This window comes from Ipomoea triloba, chromosome 3 (genome assembly GCF_003576645.1).
Source record: "Ipomoea triloba cultivar NCNSP0323 chromosome 3, ASM357664v1".
Lineage (NCBI taxonomy): Eukaryota > Viridiplantae > Streptophyta > Magnoliopsida > Solanales > Convolvulaceae > Ipomoea > Ipomoea triloba.
In genome coordinates, this window is record NC_044918.1 from 24,254,632 (window position 1) to 24,273,633 (window position 19,002).

General features: G+C 34.7%; 1 protein-coding gene and 2 pseudogenes across 1 annotated transcript; 2 read left to right on the forward strand and 1 right to left on the reverse strand.

Moving 5' to 3' along the window:
- The first annotated feature begins 2,141 nt into the window (after nt 1-2,141).
- On the forward strand, nt 2,142-2,778 carry LOC116014490 (annotated as a pseudogene).
- A 4,300-nt stretch (nt 2,779-7,078) lies between these two features.
- Nucleotides 7,079-8,529, reverse strand: LOC116012445 (late embryogenesis abundant protein At5g17165-like). The gene is made up of 2 exons (XM_031251976.1): nt 8,321-8,529; nt 7,079-7,594 (listed from the first exon to the last, which is right to left on the reverse strand). Exons 1-2 carry the CDS (start codon nt 8,422-8,424, stop codon nt 7,324-7,326), a joined length of 375 nt encoding a protein of 124 aa, XP_031107836.1. The 5' UTR covers nt 8,425-8,529; the 3' UTR covers nt 7,079-7,323.
- Nucleotides 8,530-10,838: 2,309 nt separating this feature from the next.
- Nucleotides 10,839-14,203, forward strand: LOC116013108 (annotated as a pseudogene).
- Nucleotides 14,204-19,002: the final 4,799 nt, after the last annotated feature.

Consider the following 19,002-nt stretch of genomic DNA (forward strand, 5'->3'; position numbering starts at 1 on the left):
CGGCGGAATTGCAATTCCCTCCAACCAAACAATGTAGTTTGGGAATTCATTGAATTAAATTCAATGAATTGCAATTCGCCTCAAACTACACTCAACCAAACAACCCCTTGGTCTTTCTCCCCTATCTTCCCAAAAAGATTGGATAGGAAATATGATGAATCGTGATACGGTAGATCATGATCCATATATAGTATGATGATACACCACATTCCACAAATATGTATATTATAAAATTAATCTTTAAAATGATAATTTAGTATTATTATAATAAACTTATTGATAATATTGGTGTAAAAAATGAAACTAAATAGTAGAACTCATACAAATATATATGTGTATGTAATATATATGTGTATGGAATATATATATATATAATATATCATATCAAATGAGGACCAAGATTTGATTTCCTAAGATGAAATGGCCGGATTGATTTTTTTTTTGTTAAAGTGGGGATAGTATTGTCTTTTTGTATTTTATTAAGTGTGAACGCATGGGTAATCTTTGGCCAAATTGGTTTCCTATTTTCTTGGATCATCACCGTACCGTTGTGATTTGGAGTCGTGATTTCTTCATTAGCAATTGAGTGTTCGTCCATGCAAAGTGATCAGTATTTTTTATTTTTTTGCCCGTTCTTTTTAGTATAATATTGCCTATATATGGATGTTGGAGTACATGTACATATGTCTGGGTAGTAGTACGGTTGTTGTACATTCTGGTGTGCTAGTTGTGCAACCCAGTGTTGTGAGTTATGCATCGTAGGCCGGTGAGCTGTGCATTAGTGCACTTAGTGTAGTACATCGTAAGCCATTGGGATATCTATAGTAGAATTTTTTGACGGTGTTTGAATGCACAATCAGAGAGTTACTAATGCACAACATTCGATATACGAATGCATGATATTCTGTATAGGAATGCACAGCTTCTAATAAGACTAACTTACCCCTAATTATATATTTTTTAATATTTTAAAGGGATTTATTTCCTTAATCCGTGTAATTTGTTCTTTTTAATCTCAATCGTACTTCATTCTGATTTAATGGTCTAGATTAGTCCTCACGTCCTCACGTCCTCACATAAGGATAGGTACTCATGTGAACCGGACCCTATACACACACACACACATACACACACACACATATATATGGAAGGGTTCAAGTGCGGAGAAGGGTTCCCGTGCGGTTACACACCTTAAGCATTACAATGGCGCACCTTAAGTACACAAACTACGTACCTTAAGCACACAAACAAAGCACCTTAAAAGCAAAAATCACGCGCACCTAAACCTTTAGGCTGACGCACCTTAAGAACACAAACCACGTACCTAAGGTTTTAAAATAGTGCACCTTAAGTTTTAACAATTCACGCACCTTAAGAAAGAAAATCATGCACCTTAAGCTTTAGTTTCACTCACCTTAAGTTTCACTACTGACGCACCTTAAGCACATAAACCACGTAACTTAAGAAGGAAAACTACGCACCTTAGGAAGGGAAACTACGCACCTAAAACAACCGTACAACTGCACCGGAGAAGGCCAACCGCACAGGAACCCGTATATATATATATATATATATATATATAGAACTAATTTCAAGTGCGGTCGTGCGGTCACACACCACTCAATGTTACGAAATACACCACTCAATATTAAGAAACACACCACAATGAAACACACCACAATGTTAAGAAACACACCACAGTGCAGATTTGTGTGATGTGTTTTTTAACATTGAGTGGTGTATTTCGTAACATTGAGTGGTGTGAACCGCACGGCCGCACGGGAGAGCACGGCCGCACCTGATCATGACTCTATATATATATATAGAGTTAATGCCCAAAATGGTCCTCCGACTATGACCTTTTCTTAATTTAGTGCCTTGACTTTTAATTGCACCCAAAGTGGTCCCCAGACTATTCAATTTTAAGCCAATTTGATCTCCGTTAGCTTTGGTGTTAACATGCCGTTAAATAGATGGGCAAAAAGGACAATTCATGCTCTTTGTCATTGGAGACCTTTGACCAGGGAGTTTCTTCCCCAAATTAGCAAAAACCCAATCAAATCCAACAATGTTTCATTCATTATAGGGTTTGGGATTCAGAAGACTTCGCGTTGAGAAGGAGGATCCTTTGCTTCTCTATAATGGCGGCCAAGGCGCGGAATCCGGAGCTCATCAGGGGCGTCAGCAAGTACTCGCGCTCGAAGATGTACCGCAAGAGGGGTTTATGGGCTATCAAGGCCAAAAACGGTGGCGCATTCCCCTGCCACGACAAGGGGCCAGTTGAGTCGCCGGCCGCCGAGAAGCCACCGAAGTTTTACCCCGCGGCGCCTACCGCCGAGAAGCCACCCAAGTTTTACCCCGAGGACGATGTTAAGAAGCCCCTTGTAAACACGCACAAGCCGATAAGAAGAAGAAGAACTCACTCGCCCGCAGGTTCAAGGGCAAGAGAGTTGTGTTCCTGGAACAACTCCCTTCCGGGTTGCTCCTTGTTACCGGACCCTTCTAGATCAATGGAGTTCCTCTGGGGTCAATGTTGAGAAGATAGATGACAAGTACTTTGGTAAGCAGGCCGAGAAGAAGAAGAAGAAGATGGAAGGAGAGTTCTTTCAGTCTGACAAAGAGGAGAAGAATGTCATATCTCAAGAGAAGAAAGATGACTAGAAAGTTGTAGATGCGCCATTAGTCAAAGCTATCTACACTGTTCCAGATTTGAAGGTTTCTTTGGGCGCAATGTTCTCTCTGCAAGCAGGTATGAAACCTCACGAGCTTGTCTTTTAGAGGGATATAAATTTGAAGTGTTTATTATCAAAATCCGATTTTGCTCATATAGAACTTCATTATACTAGTTTGTATTATCAGAGGAAGACCCGGCTGCGAATTTGAAGAATGGATTGAACAAAACCTTCAATTTTCCAGTAGTTTCGATTAGTTTTATGCGCCAGTGCTGGATTTTAACGCCTTCTTTAACTCCTCATTCACATCTTCTTATGGATTGCCGTTGAATCCGTTCAGATCGGACGATTTCTTCTCTGCATTGCTCCTCCGATCAGCTTGGCCACCGGCGTAAATTTTGGATCCGTTCAACCAGGTCTCTGTAACGTCGACGGGCTTAGAGCGCTTGGAATCATTCCAGGTCTCTGTTTTCCCCATATTATAACAGCATCCGCCTCCCCTGCGGCGCCGGAAACTGGAGACCAACACTGAATTACCCATTTTACCCTTCATTTTAACACCCATTTGACGTCTGGTCTAACTGATGACCTTTTTGGCTTAAAATTGAATAGTCTAGGGACCACTTTGGGTGCAATTAAAAGTCAAGGCACTAAATTAAGAAAAGGCCATAGTCGGAGGACCATTTTGGGCATTTTCTCTATATATATATACGTGTGTGTGTGTGTGTGTGTGTGTGAGATATACTTTAGTGTTACTATACCGAATTTATTGTATGTATAAAATAAAACCGAATAGCAGAGCTCATACAGATATTTATATTGTCAAACGATGACGTTTTTGAATTAAAATGATATTTTAGTGTTGTTATAATGGACCTATTGGGTATATGAAATGAAATTGGTAACAATACATGACTTTTAATTAAAATGATACTATAATAAAACTAGTGTGTGAAAATTGAAACTAAAACAAAGCTCATTCCATGGTCCACAATATTACATGAAGTTCAAAGAGTCAATTCATTATCACATTAATAGTAACTAACTAGGATAAATCACCATAATGTCATTCCGTGGAAATTCTAGCTTGATTATTGACCACTCTAACATCCTTAACAAAAATGGGGTTGTAGCCTTGCAAGTTGCAATTGCAGCTATGATGTGTTGTGGACAATAAAAATTAGGTGAAAACACAATGAAATCAAAGAATCAATATAATAACTTCAAGCGTTTATTTTAATTTGTACTTTTATTTTAGAAGTTTTTTTTTTTTTAAATTTTATTTTAGAAGTTTTTAATCACTATGTATGAATAACTTAATCTTAGATAAAACTTGTGAGATAAAAGTCGTCTTCAAAAAATTTCATTAGAAATTTTACACGTGTATGATCTCCATGTGTTTTATCAAAAAATCACATGTGTAAAAGAAGTCTTCAAAAAATCACTATGTATGTGCAATGTGCTATATATTGTTTTACACATGGAGATCATACACATGGAAATGTTTTGATGACTTCTAGTAACCGCCCATGATAAAACTCGCCCTTACACATGGAGATCATGGGCGGTTACTAGAAGTCTTCAAAAAATTTCGTTACCAACCACCCATGAAGAAAACAATAATCTAAATTTAACATTTAAATTATTATTAAATATTTGCAAAAATTGATCAAAAATTTATTATATTAATAAATATAATAAAACTAGTCTAGCATATAGATATTTTATTAGTAAACATGCATAGGTAGATCTTACATCAAAAGATTTTTTAGTATATCTTCATCAACAGATATTACATGAGAGGATCAACTAGTTTATTGGTTTCTGGTGTCAGTTTTATTCTAACTCCCAAGATCTTCACAAAGTATCCCTAGATATTTTAAGATCTACCATTTGGAAAGATATTTTAATTTTTCATTATTCCCCAAGATCTTCCAAAATATCTACCGATACCTAAGATCTAACATTTGGCCTGGGAAGATCGTATGATTTTCCAAACCCAAAGTCTACTATTTGGTGGGAATGTGAGATCTTAAACTTACTCAAACGTTACCATAAACTTTCGTTGGAACATCATATATTAAAACCTAACTAATCTTGGCTCAAAATAATTTATCATTGGTTCTTCTCAATAAATAACCAGATAATCAACATTCTTGATTAACAAGTTCCTAACAACTTCAAATAATAAATTTATTTCATAACAACAAATTATTATCTATGTTCCTGGTAGCCACATATATATAAAAGTTAACAACCTATTGCTATATAAATCTTCAACATGATGTTCAGATGTTGCTCAAATTCTTCCTCAAATCCTTACAAACCATTCTTTGACTCTTCAACAAAGCAAGCATCATTTTCTTCTTCAATGATTTCTTTTTATCCTGTCTCAAATAGATCATTCATTTCGATCTTCTTCAAATACCTCAATCATACAATATTCAATTCCATCTACCATTTGGCATTCACCAACATAGGAGGGGTGGCAATTGATCATCTTGAATATTTTTTATTCCATCTTGGTGTCTACAATATCTATCGTGAATTTCCCTTTTTGGACATTTGCCATTGCCCTTGCATAAAATGACTAAGAGCATCCCCATCAGGGGAGAATACATAGATAATGTGAGATGTTAAAGCCACTTGGCATGAAAGAGAGAGGGAGAGAGAATGGAACTGAAGCAACGGCAAGTGAAGCACCATAGTACAGTAATTTTGCAGAGTAAATAATTAAAAGGCTCACATGCTGGACGTGAACAAAGTAATCTTTTTATTAATTTTTTTTTTTTAAATTAGATTTGTTTTTTTTTCCGCTTTTCTCATTTTCTCTTTCCAAATCACACTCACAAAAACTACTCAATTACCGCGAAAAAACTCTATTGATAAGGATGCTCTAATACCGTGGATTCTTCATCAATATACAAAATGACTAAGTCACCCATGATAAAATATTGGTCTAGCATCACAAAGATGTCCTCTAGCACACCCACCAGCTGATTATTTGTCAACTAGATGTTGTAATATTTAACTATGTATTACTGTAAGATTTTCCCGTATAATATTATATTATATATTACATTATGAGTTTTAATTATGTGGTGCAAGTGAACTAGGTCCATTAAGTAATTTGGTTAGACTGTACATCTATGGTTAATCTGTATTCCACTACTATGTCTATATAAAGTTTGTAATGATGGGATACGTGACATACATTATATAGCACCTAAAATTATGATATCCATACTATCCAGAAGAATACCCATACACTAAGTCTACTGTTCAATAGGCAACACAACAAGATATCAATTAGATATCAATTATCAATTATGGTTGGAGATGAACATTGCTTCCGCTTCTGCTACTACAAGGTTAAATTTCTCGTAGATTCTATTCAGTATTGTTAGTCTGTTAGACTATATTGATCAAACATTACGGAGTACTAATGTAATACATTAGTTTTAAAAGTTTTATTTAGTACTGTTATGCATTTTCATTTTTCATGAAACAAATAGAAGATAATTAATATTTGTACATATTAAATACAAAAATACAAATGTACCCTTTTATATATATATATATATCCGTTTCCCAATGTTCCATTTTTCTACATTTTTTTTTACATTGGTGTTTTCCCTTTTTAATTTTTATTTCGGTGCAACATATTCGATCCCCAATTTTGTTTTGTTGGAGATGAACTTTACATATTCTAATAAAGGCATATTAACAATATTGCACAACTTCGGCATATTAAAACAAAAAGCTTTTCTCTGCTGCTCAACTTCGGCTTCCACTGCCGGCCTCCGGCCGGAGCTCTAATGGAGCTTTGAGCCGGCGGTTTTGGTCACTTTCTACGTTTACTCTCGCTCTTCTTCCGCCTCGACCACCGTCGCAGTTCCGTCTGCCTCCGACCACCGCCATAGATCTTCTTCTTCCGTTTTCTTTCCCTTTAATAAAATAATAGTAGGTAGGTATTGGGATTTGTGTTTAGTCTTGAACTCCCAACCCTACTTTGGCTTTACCACTTTTTATTTTCTCTATTATTGTGTTTTCCTCTCGTTACTTTCACGGGCTTTTTCCTCTCGTTACTTTCACGAGCTTTTCATTATCATTAGCATAAATCGTTTAGTTTGGTTTCGGCAAGTGTTGATCTTATCCTGGGACGAGTAAAAAAAATGATGATGAAGACCCAGATATTTGATGAAGCTTTAAGCTCCTTGAAGGAACATAGCTTCAAACAGTCTGCGATTCAAGTTTTCTATAGCATAGTTAGAAAAGTTGTTTCTATGTCTGACTGTAAGGAATGGTTTACCATTTCATTGATCGTTGATTAAACGTTTTATGTTATGAATTAATGGAATAGCTACATTTACCTTCAAAAAAAAAAAAACAATATTGCAGAGATCTTTGAGACTGAAAGCAAATCTAGGCATTTGAACGTACTGCAGAGCAGAGGACTTTGTAATAAAATAACAGTGTTGAAATTTCTTTCAACATCGATAGTTGCTGTTAAGAACATTACTACACCATAATGACATAGAAAGATTATAAACCTTAGTACCTTTCTATTGCTAATGTACATAAATTGTTTTCCCTATTGTTTGCATATATATTTTTTTTATTTATGATTGGGAAAGAATTTATATATCTTCTAGAAGGCAGAATGGGGTGGTTTCTCCAAATCCTCAAGGGGACGGAAGAAGGCTTTCAGCTCCAAGACTGAGTGACCAGCGCCTGCAGCTACGGTGTGGAAGTCAGCAGCAGTAAGAGTGTGATTGGTGGGTGGTCCAAACACTCCAGTTTGTGGGTGAGGAGTCCAGTACTTGGCAGATTGGTTTTGGATTTCTTCGTCTGGGACAATTGATGGATAATGAACATGTTCTTCCTGGTTCTTGTCATACACAGACACATGTACAGCCCTCCTGCACGTACAAACAAGAAAATTTTATTTTTGGTTGGGGTCGGTAAAGGGTAAGTCTAACAATTGGTGGTTTCAGAATTGTTGAACGGAAGCCGGTGAAGTACTAAGTCCAGCACCCTTCTCTCGAAATGTGAGAGTATATATAAGGAAATAAAGTTAAGTATTCTCTGTGAGCCATAGCTTTTGGCGATAAGCATTCATTCCTAACATTAATAATTATAAACTCAGAGTACAGCATTTTTTTTGCCTGCCTCCATAAGCCTTAAGCACAGTAATTTCACTTTTAAAATATCCAATTCCAGAGTTTAAAAAACAGAATATGTTAAAAGATAGACGAAATCAATACTAGTTCTATAAAGTTCAAGCACAATTCCGGTCATGAGTATATAAGAATTTCTCGTGAAACACAATTGCTACATTTCAAATTTCAAACTGCAAATCCTATGAAATTTACAGAAATTCCCTTATAAATATGAACGGATCAACACCAAACTCCAAACCCTAGCAATCAAATTAGTTCAAGTACTTGTTTTCTCATCTACTCGTGATTCATGAAACATTGATGTCATGTTCAAACTGATCTTCAAACGAAACCAAAAAAAAACAAAAATATTGTTCGCATAGGAGAAATTAGCTAGCATTAGAGATATACACTAACAATTACATATAAATGTAAGCAAATTAAACATGTATCACAGACAATCAAATACATAACAGAAGTATATACCTAGCAGAGATGCGGGAAGGAGAGAAGGCAGGATTGCGAGTGCTCGAGCTGACGAAGCTCAGAAATCTCTTAGCAAATCCGCGGCACGGCAAATTGGCGGCCATACAATACAGATTTATTGGAGATAGATATAGAAGAGGAAGAGCTTCGTTGTAGAGAGAGGAAATCCAAAGCAACTAAACAGAGATCTTGGGATATTCAGAGCCTTTGCTAGAAACTCCCTCCGTTTTATAGTGTGTTAGTTTGGGGCGAAGATAGTAAGATGGTTCCCCGCCCAATCCACAGTCAGAATCTACTCAGCTGTCGATCCAAAAGTTGAATGACTTGACGGTCCAAAACGCCGTTTAAAATTATACATGTACGTAGGGCCATAGGGGTGTGAAATCAGTTATCCGTTCCATCAATCGAATCGTTTTAATCTACATTTGTAAAGATTTAACCGGTAACCGAATCAAATTTTGTATTACCAAATTAATATAATTGAAATTTTTTCGTTTAATCGATCAGTTAACCGATTAACTAAAGTTTTTTAAGTTAAAGTTTTAAATCTTTAAAATAATACTTATAATAATAAATTCAATTAAAATAATACATATAATAATAAATCCATAAATAATATACAAACGCAATACCATAACAACACTACAAACATAAAAAACAGAAATTATAAAGTCCAAATATATATATATATATATATATATATATATGAGTACTGAATATACATTATTTTGTATACTATCAAATAATGTACGTTTAGTATACTCCCTCCGTCTCATCTATCTATTCGGTTTACTATTCATTGGTCAAGTTTTACTTTATTGTTTATTTTCTTTAGTAATTTTTAGTTATTTTTAAATTTAAATTTATTTTTTTGTGTTTGATAGTACTTTTAATGTAGTTTCTAAATATATAAATTTTGTATACTAATACTAATCTTAATATTATGAAAAATTAAATTAAAAAATATCTTCAGTCAAGTATTGTTAACCGAACCAGACAAACAAAATGAGATAGAGAAAATATTATAAATGTATATTTTATTTTAAAAAAATATATTACTTGAATACTGAAAATATATTATTTAAATACTGAAAATATATTATTTTGTATACTATTAAATAATGTAAATTTAGTATAAAAATATGTTTTTAATATATTAAAAATATATATTGTATTTATGATACACGCAACTGTATAAATTATGGTACTAGAGAGAAGTTCATTAATTGCTTATTTAAAAAGTGCCGATTTTTCAGTAACGTCCCGAAACGGCGTCAACTTGGGAGTTCGGATAGATTTTATATTATTCTTGGTCATAACATACTTGTGATTTCGGATAGATTTTATATTATTCTTCTTGGTCATAACATACGTGTGATTCAATAGCCTACCAGTAAGATTCCAAGTTTATCCTACCTTGCCTCCTTAGAAAATTAGAAGCTAAGGTGTGCTTTGTGCAAGGTGCACCACTAACATGTTTTCCACATTTGGAGTGCCAATTCAATAATATAAATAATTCTCACCTAAACACTACAAATTGGACTGGGAGTTGGCGGGCGGGATATGCCAATAAATTATTATTAGAGGTCAGATTTGTTACTCCATTCGTATTTTTTTTATAAGTTATACTACATCTACCCCAAATCTTACCCAAATTTATTCTCTGATGTGATAGACGTTAATAAGTTTTTTTTTTCATATGTACCCTTTTTGTAAAATTGTCTACATCAAAATTTTAAGTATGAAGTAAAAGTTGAAATAGAGAATGAAAATACATATAACATTTTCGTTTAGAAAATGAAAAACAAAAAGAATAAATCGACTATTGGGAGTTGGGACGCCATGGGACCAGGGCCAGATTTTAGGCTGTGCAAGCTGCCCAATAGCACAAGGCCCCCAAATTTTGGGGGCCCCTAGTCCAGCCCTAGGCCCACTATTATATGTATTAAAAAAATTATACTCAGTAATATTCACGCATTCACTCCGTAAATTTATACGCAAATAAGCAAATTGTCCGTTTCTCTCCGTTTCTTCGAGGCGACGCGAGGAGACGACTCGTCACGTGTGAAGACTAAAGAGATGGCAAAATTCTATTGGCGTGAAGCGACGAGGAGGAGTCGCGGAAGTGGCGCGGAACTGCGGAAGGCTGACATTCTACTCCGTAACCACGAGTGAAGCGACAGCGAGAACGGTTTTGGGAGCGACTGGCGTCTTGCGAGGAAGCCGATAATATCCGGGCACCGGCTTTCCAGAATTTCAGGTTTCAATTTCCGATTGGCATTGGCGATTTTCGAATTTCGGTCAGGTTGTTTCAATCTTTTTTACATTAAACCTCTAATATTGCATGTGTTATACTGTTATGTTTTTGTTGTCTGCATGTACATTGCTGTTTTGCTCAATTGCTCAATATCCTGTGTGATTTATTGTCTGCATGTGCACTGCCGGTCACTTATTTGGTTTCAAATTTATTTACATATTAATATTATGACTCCTGGCATTAGAAAATATAAATCTGGCTATGAAAAACGTAAGAAACAAAACAAAAAATGAAGAGGTACAACGATTACAAAGAGGAGCATTAGATAAGTTTGTAATTAGACCACAAGTTTGTTCTGAAAATCCAAATGTTGATGTGGATGTTGATGTTAATGTTGATGTTGATAACAATATTAATGAAGTAGAGAATGACAATTTGAATAAAACAATGATGATGATGTTTTAAATGAAACTGACGATTGTAATGTTGGCCAAGATTATTCATGTGAAACTTTTCATTTGCTTGATATTTTTGATCCAAGAAATTGGGATAGACTTGATTCGAAAATGATTGATTTATTAGCAATCAAGGGTCCTAAGAGAGACAATTCTATTGTAAAATGTCCAAAAGATAAGTTTTCTAGGCGGTTTACCGCAAATTTGTATACTAGGTTCTTATCAAATGGAGAAAGATGTGATAGAGAATGGCTAGTGTATTCAAAACATCTTGATAGAGTTTTTTGTTTTTGTTGCAAAATCTTTAAAAGGGTATTGGTAAAGGTCAATTAACAAATGAGGGTTTCAAAGATTGGGCTCATATTGGTGAAAGACTTGGAGAACATGAGACATGTATGGAGCATATTAAAAATATGACGACTTGGTATGATTTGCGTCTAAGGTTTAATAAAAATCAAACCATTGACAAAGTCGCTCAAGAATTAATTGAGAAAGAGAAAGATCATTGGGAAAAAGTTTTGTTAAGGATTATTTCTTTTGTCAAGTTTCTAGGCAAGCATAATTTATGCTTTCGTGGAACTAATGAGAAATTGTATCAAAATGGTAATGGAAACTTTTTAGGCTTAGTTGAGATGGTGAGTGAATTTGACCCTATTATCCAAGAACATGTTAGGCGTATTAAAAATGAAGAAATTTACTTTCATTATCTTGGTCATAGCATTCAAAATGAGTTAATATCTTTGCTTGCTTCCTCTATAAAATCTGAAATATTAAAAAAAATAAAGCAAGCAAAATACTTTTCTGTAATACTTGATTGTACTCTTGATGTTAGCCACACTGAACAAATGTCATTACTAATAAGATATGTGGATGTCTCTACACATCAAGTTAACATTGAGGAGTCTTTTTTAGGATTTTTGAATGTGAATGATTCAACTGGTCTAGGTCTTTTTAGTACTTTGCAAAATGAATTGTGCCTTCTTGATCTTAATATTTCTGATATACGTGGGCAAAGTTATGATAATGGGTCAAATATGAAAGGTAAACATCAAGGTGTGCAAAAAAGAGTTTTAGATGAAAATCCTAGAGCTTTTTATACTCTATGTGGTTGCCATAGTCTTAATATGGTTCTTTGTGATATGGCAAATTCTTGTAATAAAGCCAAAGATTTTTTTGGAGTTATACAACGCATATATACAATTTTTGCAAAATCTACCAAGAGATGGGATATTTTGAAAGATAATATACATGGTTTAACTCTTAAGTCATTGTCTTCCACTCGTTGGGAGAGTCGTGTTGAGAGTGTTCAAGCAATAAGATTTCAAATGGTAGAAATACGAGAGGCTTTACTTCAAGTGGCAGATGTTGATGGTGATTCCTTAGTAAGAAGTGAAGCTAAATCTTTAGCAACAAATGAGCTTGGTGATTTTGAATTTTTGATTGCTATAGTTATATGGTTTCAAATATTGTATCATGTTAATTTTGTTAGCAAGTACTTGCAATCCAAAGACATGCTTATTGATGTTGCTGTCCAAAAAATTGAGGAGTTGATTTTCTTTTTTGAGAAGTATAGAGATAGTAGTTTTAATGATGCTCTGGATTCTACCAAGGAAATTGCTATTAAAATGGATATAAACCCCGTTTTTCATAAGAGACGTGAAATTCGTAGAAAAAAACACTTTGATGAAAATTCAGTTGAATCATTAGAAGTTTCATTAACTGCAGAAGAATCATTAAAAGTTAACTATTTTCTTTTCATTGTTGATCAAGCAATTGTTTCTCTTAAGAGCAGGTTTGAGCAATTTCAAAAGTATGATCAAATATTTGGTTTCTTGTTTAATTCTGATAGGTTAAGTTCTTTAGATGATATGAGCTTGAAGTCTTCTTGTAGTCGTCTTGCAAATGCTCTTACGCATAATGGACATTCAGATATTAATGGAGATGAGTTGTATGTGGAGTTAAAATTAAGAAGAGAGTTATATGGACATGAAAAAAAAAAAGACCCATTGAAATTTTGAAAGATTTGAAGCTGTTTGATTGTTATCCTAATGCGATTATTGCATACAGAATTTTATTAACTATTCCTGTTACTGTTGCATCTGCAGAAAGAAGTTTTTCCAAGTTGAAATTGTTGAAGTTTTACTTACTGTTAGAGATATAAGGGTTAGTTGAGATATTTACTCTTAGCCCTAGGTTTTAGTGTTAGTAACCTGTGGCTAGGGTTAGTTCTACACTAGTATATATAGCTCTACTCTCCTGTACATAGATACACAGAACATATATACGAATACTTAGTTTTATTATTCTATTGTTTAACATGGTATCAGAGCCTACTGGGCATTGATCGGCGCAAGGAGGCGAGCAACCGACAGAAGTTTCGCGGAGAACGGAGCATCCACGCGCCGCCACGCGCCTTCGTCGACCGGAGCTCCGACAACCACGCGCCGGCGTGTGACGGCGCGTGGGGTCCGGCGAGGTGTCCAGCAGAAATTTGTCTCGTTGGTCTCGTTTTGATGAGCCCATTTCCTGATAGTGTCACTTGTGCGAGTCTTGATCAGTTTTCGAAGCTTCATCTCTCTCTCTTCCATATTTCAGCGCAGCAAAATGGTCCTGGCAGCAGCAGCAGTGGTAGCTGGCGAAGGTTTCCGGCGGTGTGGAATTGGACATGGCCGGCGGTGTGGAATTGGTCGTGGCCGGCAGTTTATGATGAAGGCAATGGAAAGTATGGTGCAGGCAGTAGTAGGTCTGATGAGGTCTGATGAAACTAATAAATAATGAGACAGTAGGTTGCAGTAGGTTTTTTGTTTTGAGTGGTTTGGTTTATCGTGTCAATAAGTCTTGAAAGTTTATGTTTGGTTTATCGTATTTTTCTGGATTATTTAAGTTAATTTAATATGAGGTTAGTATCATATGTGGAGTGGTGCCAAGGTGTGAGAGTTGCAGGCAGTCCTTGTACAGGGGTGTTGCAGTGATAGGCAGCACAGGTGCCAGGGGTGGTGTGGACCTAGCATATGTCGTGGCTATTATGGAAGGCCGGTGGCTAAAGAATGGTTCATGAGGAACCAGTTTGTGTCTACGCAACAAGAAAACGGGATAACACTGGTGGTAGGCAGCGGTTATAAGGGTTTGTGGAGTGAGAGGCTGGTGTGCTGCGGTGTTAAGCAGCGGTGATAAGGGTGTGGGGTGTGAGAGGTAGGTGCGCTGCGGTTGTGGTGTTTGGCCTAGTTTGTAGCTTTGTGGAAGCTTTGTTGGTGCGGACAAGGTGCATTGTGGAATGACTTGGCACAACATGGTTTGAAGGTTCAAGACTTATAGTTCTAGGTTTGGAGTCTTATGGTTCATGTGACACATATGTAACAAGTTGGGCATGTTGAAATCTATGCTCCAACTTGAAGGGGGGGGGGGTGTTAGAGATATAAGGGTTAGTTGAGATATTTACTCTTAGCCCTAGGTTTTAGTGTCAGTAACCTGTGGCTAGGGTTAGTTCTACACTAGTATATATAGCTCTACTCTCCTGTAACGACTTAATGGATTAGCTATGATTTCTATTGAAAATGCTCTTTTGGATAAAGTAGATTATGAAGAGTTGATCGATGAATTTGCGTCAAAGAATGCTAGAAGGACAACTCTTTTTAAATAAAAGATTTGTAGTTTGCATTATGTTTAGAAATTTGTTCAAAATAAATAAAGTTTGAAATATGTTTAAGCTTTTATGCATTTTTTTTCAATTCACAGTTTATTTTTACTTTGATAGGGCCCCAATTATTTACCAGCACAGGGCCACCCAAATAAAAAAAAAAGGCCCTGCATGGGACATGTCGATCTCATAGTCTCATCGCTTGAATTTTGTTGCCATGCACAGTGCCACTGCCACAACACAGAGACGCCAAAGCACATGTACAATAATACAAGTTAATTACAATTTCCATTTGGAAACTTGGAAAATGAGTCAGTTTTCAGAAAACATCTTCATTTCTAGTGTTTAGTTGCACTCCAAAATACTGTCTTGGTGTGTTTGGTTTATTTTCCGGAACATCAATGGCGCCCCCGTCAATCTATCGCCTCTTCTCGGCCCATGTCCTCCCCATGGGGCTACTTTCGGATGGCATTCTCAAATTTTACCTCGGCAACGTCTCCAGTCGCTTCGAGCTCCACCTTTCCACCTCCTGCACCACCGAGTTCGAGAACCTTGTTTGGTACGACATCATCGTGACCGGAATCCTCAGCTACGGCCAGATTCTTTACCTCTCCGGTGTCGTCGCCCAGGAGCTTTTTTGTAACACCCCAATTTTCATAACCAAATTTCCTTGATTTTTTTTCTTAATTGACATTTTACTAAAATCATTGCGAAAGCATTATTAACCAATAGAAAACAGGTGTTACCGCCACGCTCAGGTATCTTTCCTATACCCAAACGCTAAGGCTAAATTACAATTCTTAATAAATAATCCAAATTTAAACTTAATACATACAAATTGAAATAAATTACAATCAAATGATCGTTAAACATCAAATCTTCCAGGGTATCTATTCTTAGATAGACTTATTTCATCCTCAACTTTGATCCTATTCATGTCCACTGTAAAAATCATTTAATTTTTCTTAATTGACATTTTACTAAAATTATTGCGGAAGCACTAATAACCAATAGAGAGACGGATTGTTAGTGTTTATATGAGTTGCAGAAGTCTATGAAGTCTCATAGTATTTATAGGTAGTAAGGAGAGAAGAAAGCAGAGCTGGAACGGAGAAGAAGGCATCCCTTCATCCTCATCCAATCATAATTAAATATAATAATAACTAGGATAATTTAAAATTATGTAACTTCCAATCTTTATCTATACAAATAAATTTGATTAATTAAAATATCTCCCATCAAAAATAAAATATTTTATTATAATAAGTATATAAATATATACGTACGCGCACACACACACACACACATATATATATATGTTTATATAATATATATAACTAAAATATATATATATATATATATATATATATATATATATATATATATATATATATATATATATATATATATATATATATATATAACTTTATGGTCCATAGTAAAACATATACATATATACAATATACGTACAATACATATATATATATATATTTAATCAAAATATTTTTTTTCTTTTACTATACTATAAAATAGTTTTATCACTATAATATACAATTGAAGAAGAGTGGAGACATGAAAGTTCTAATGGTTTGATGGTTAATTACTTGGAATTCAAATGAAAGGGTTAAATGTTTAAATCTCAACAATAATTGAATTTTTTTTTCTCTCAGAAAGATGAACACTATTTCCCAATTGAATAATTATTTTCCTTAACAAAAATCAGGGTATCACATTTTTCGCTGGCTCCCCATCAAGAAGTGGAAGCAAGAAGATGAACGTGCCTGGAAAATGACTTCACCTCAAAAAGAGAAGTTATTTTCCATCAAAACATAGGCAATTTTTCTTTGACTGAAATTCATTTTCCATTGACCATAATTTTCCTTCCCTTACCAAACACTGAAAACCCAAAAAATAATATCCAAAAATCACTTTCTGTATTTTCAAACGCACCCTAAAAGTATTACCTTTGTTTACTTTTTATTCTTCGATGGTGGAATCACTGAATAGGCTCTGGATTGAAGGGTGATTGTGTTGAGTAAATCCAAAGTGAAGAAGCGGACTTTCAAAATCATTTTATTATTATCCTAAGTTATGTCCTAATCCTTGTTAACCACATGTTAATATGTTTTAATCCGCATCATTAAGTGTCCTAATTATTTCGTTAGTCACATTTTTTTGCCTTAAAACATGTGATTAGATTTCTGTTTAGAACATGTGATAAATGTGTCTTCATTATTAGTGTGGGTGGATATTGTTTGTGGATGGTGAGTGGGTGAAAATGCTTGCAGCTTCCACTACAAGTGTAAATAACTAGTTAACTTTGCTATTTTGAAGAGCTCACAATATTCCTTACAAGATTATCTTTATTCTTTTTTCTCATCTTTACCTTCTGAGTATACACAAATTAGAATGAAGTTCTAATATATAGTAATAGGTGCATATTTTATAGATCGTTGTGTTAACATTAGGGAGTGAAATCGATTAATTTTGATTGCATCATCACCAGTTGAATCACGCTTAAGACAGTGTGTACAACACGACACAACTTTGTTTTTATTTCTATTCCAAGCATTGCCCTGTATTTTTCTGTTCATTAGTAGCTCATTTTCTCCAACATTGCGATTGTCAGCAAATGAAGTTCAATTAGTGGAAATTTGTCGGCAATGCATGTGAACCCGTGAGATATTTTAATGCCTGTGAAGAGGCAAAATCCGAATAATGTTTCCTTTACTAAAAACATAAACAATGCATGCCAAAAATTTCGGATGATGGAAAGCATGTAAAACTCAAATGCAAGTTGTTTTGTCTTTTTTACATGACAATGGTTATGTGCATGATAGCCGTACTAATAATGCAACAAGGGAGTTGGAAGATTTGTTCATTGTTCATCCTAAATCTCTTAAGAAGTGGCATGCATTTTCACATGTCTTGTTGATAGATGCGACATATAAAACAAATAGGTACTTGATGCCCCTCGTCGAAATTGTTGGTGTAACTTCGACTAACATGACATTTTGTAAGCGTTCGCCTTCATACACAAAGAGAATGAGTCCAGTTATACTTGGGCATTAAATTGTCTCAAATAGGGGTGGGCACTTCGGAAACCGAACCGAACCAAACCGAAGTAGTTCGGTTCGGTTCGGTATAAACCGAAAACAAACAAAAAAAAAAAACAAACAAACAAACAAACAAACAAACGGTTCGGTTCGGTTTTTTACCGAACCGAAAACCGTTTTATTTTTTTTAAAATATATATATATAATAAATAATAATAATTAATAACCCTAATAATAATTAATAATTGAAAATGGAATTTCGAAATTCCAATTGGAATTCAAATTCCAATTTGAAGTTTACTGGAATTTATTGGAATTCGTTCCAGTTTAAATGGAATGGAATTCTAGTTTAACTGGAATGTCTATTCAAGTTTAAACTGGAACGAATTTCTGTTTCTTCTGTTACAAGGCCATGTGTTTGAAATATTTTTATGAATATTTCAAAACTATTGTTTTAATAATTATTGTTTTTCAAATATTAACTGTGTAGATGGATGATTCTTCATCTTGTTATCAACAAAACACTCCAAATGACACTTTGGATTCTTCATCTTGTTATCAACAAGATATTTCTTTACAATTTGGATTGCTATGTTAATTTTGTGTTTGAATTGTTTTGTTGTTATGTAATATTTATATTTTAGACTTTAGATTATGCGAATATGTATTGTTTGGTAGTGTGTCGTTTGGAAAATTAGTAAATGTTGAAAATTGAACATCCTAAAACGAACCGGATCCCGAACTGAAATAATTCCGAACCGAAACCGAACCGTTTCATACCGAACCGAACTTTATTGTAAAACCGAATGGTATCATTATTTGTAATACCAAAATACCGATATCGAAACCGAAACCGAAAAAAAAAACTGAACCGAATCCCGAAGTGCCCACCACTAGTCTCAAAGCCACAATTGAGGGATGCAACACCCCACATGTTATCGTCACGGATCGAGAGTTGGCATTGATGAAAACATGCAAGAATGTGTATCTGGATGCTAAAGGATTACTTTGTAGATGGCATATCTATAGAAGTATTTTGAGACAATGCTTGACTTTCCTAGTATTATTAGATGTATATTTGATTACATCTTTCTAATAAGGCATATTTGTGCAACTAATGCAATTATTCACACTTTTAGGTGTTTTTGGTTATATCGATGACAATTGGCTTGAAATCTTACCAACCCTAATATTCTATTAAGTCTGATTAAGTTTCTGCCTTGTCTATACAAAGATTTTCATTTATGAACCTTGATTGATATTTCACTCAGTTTATG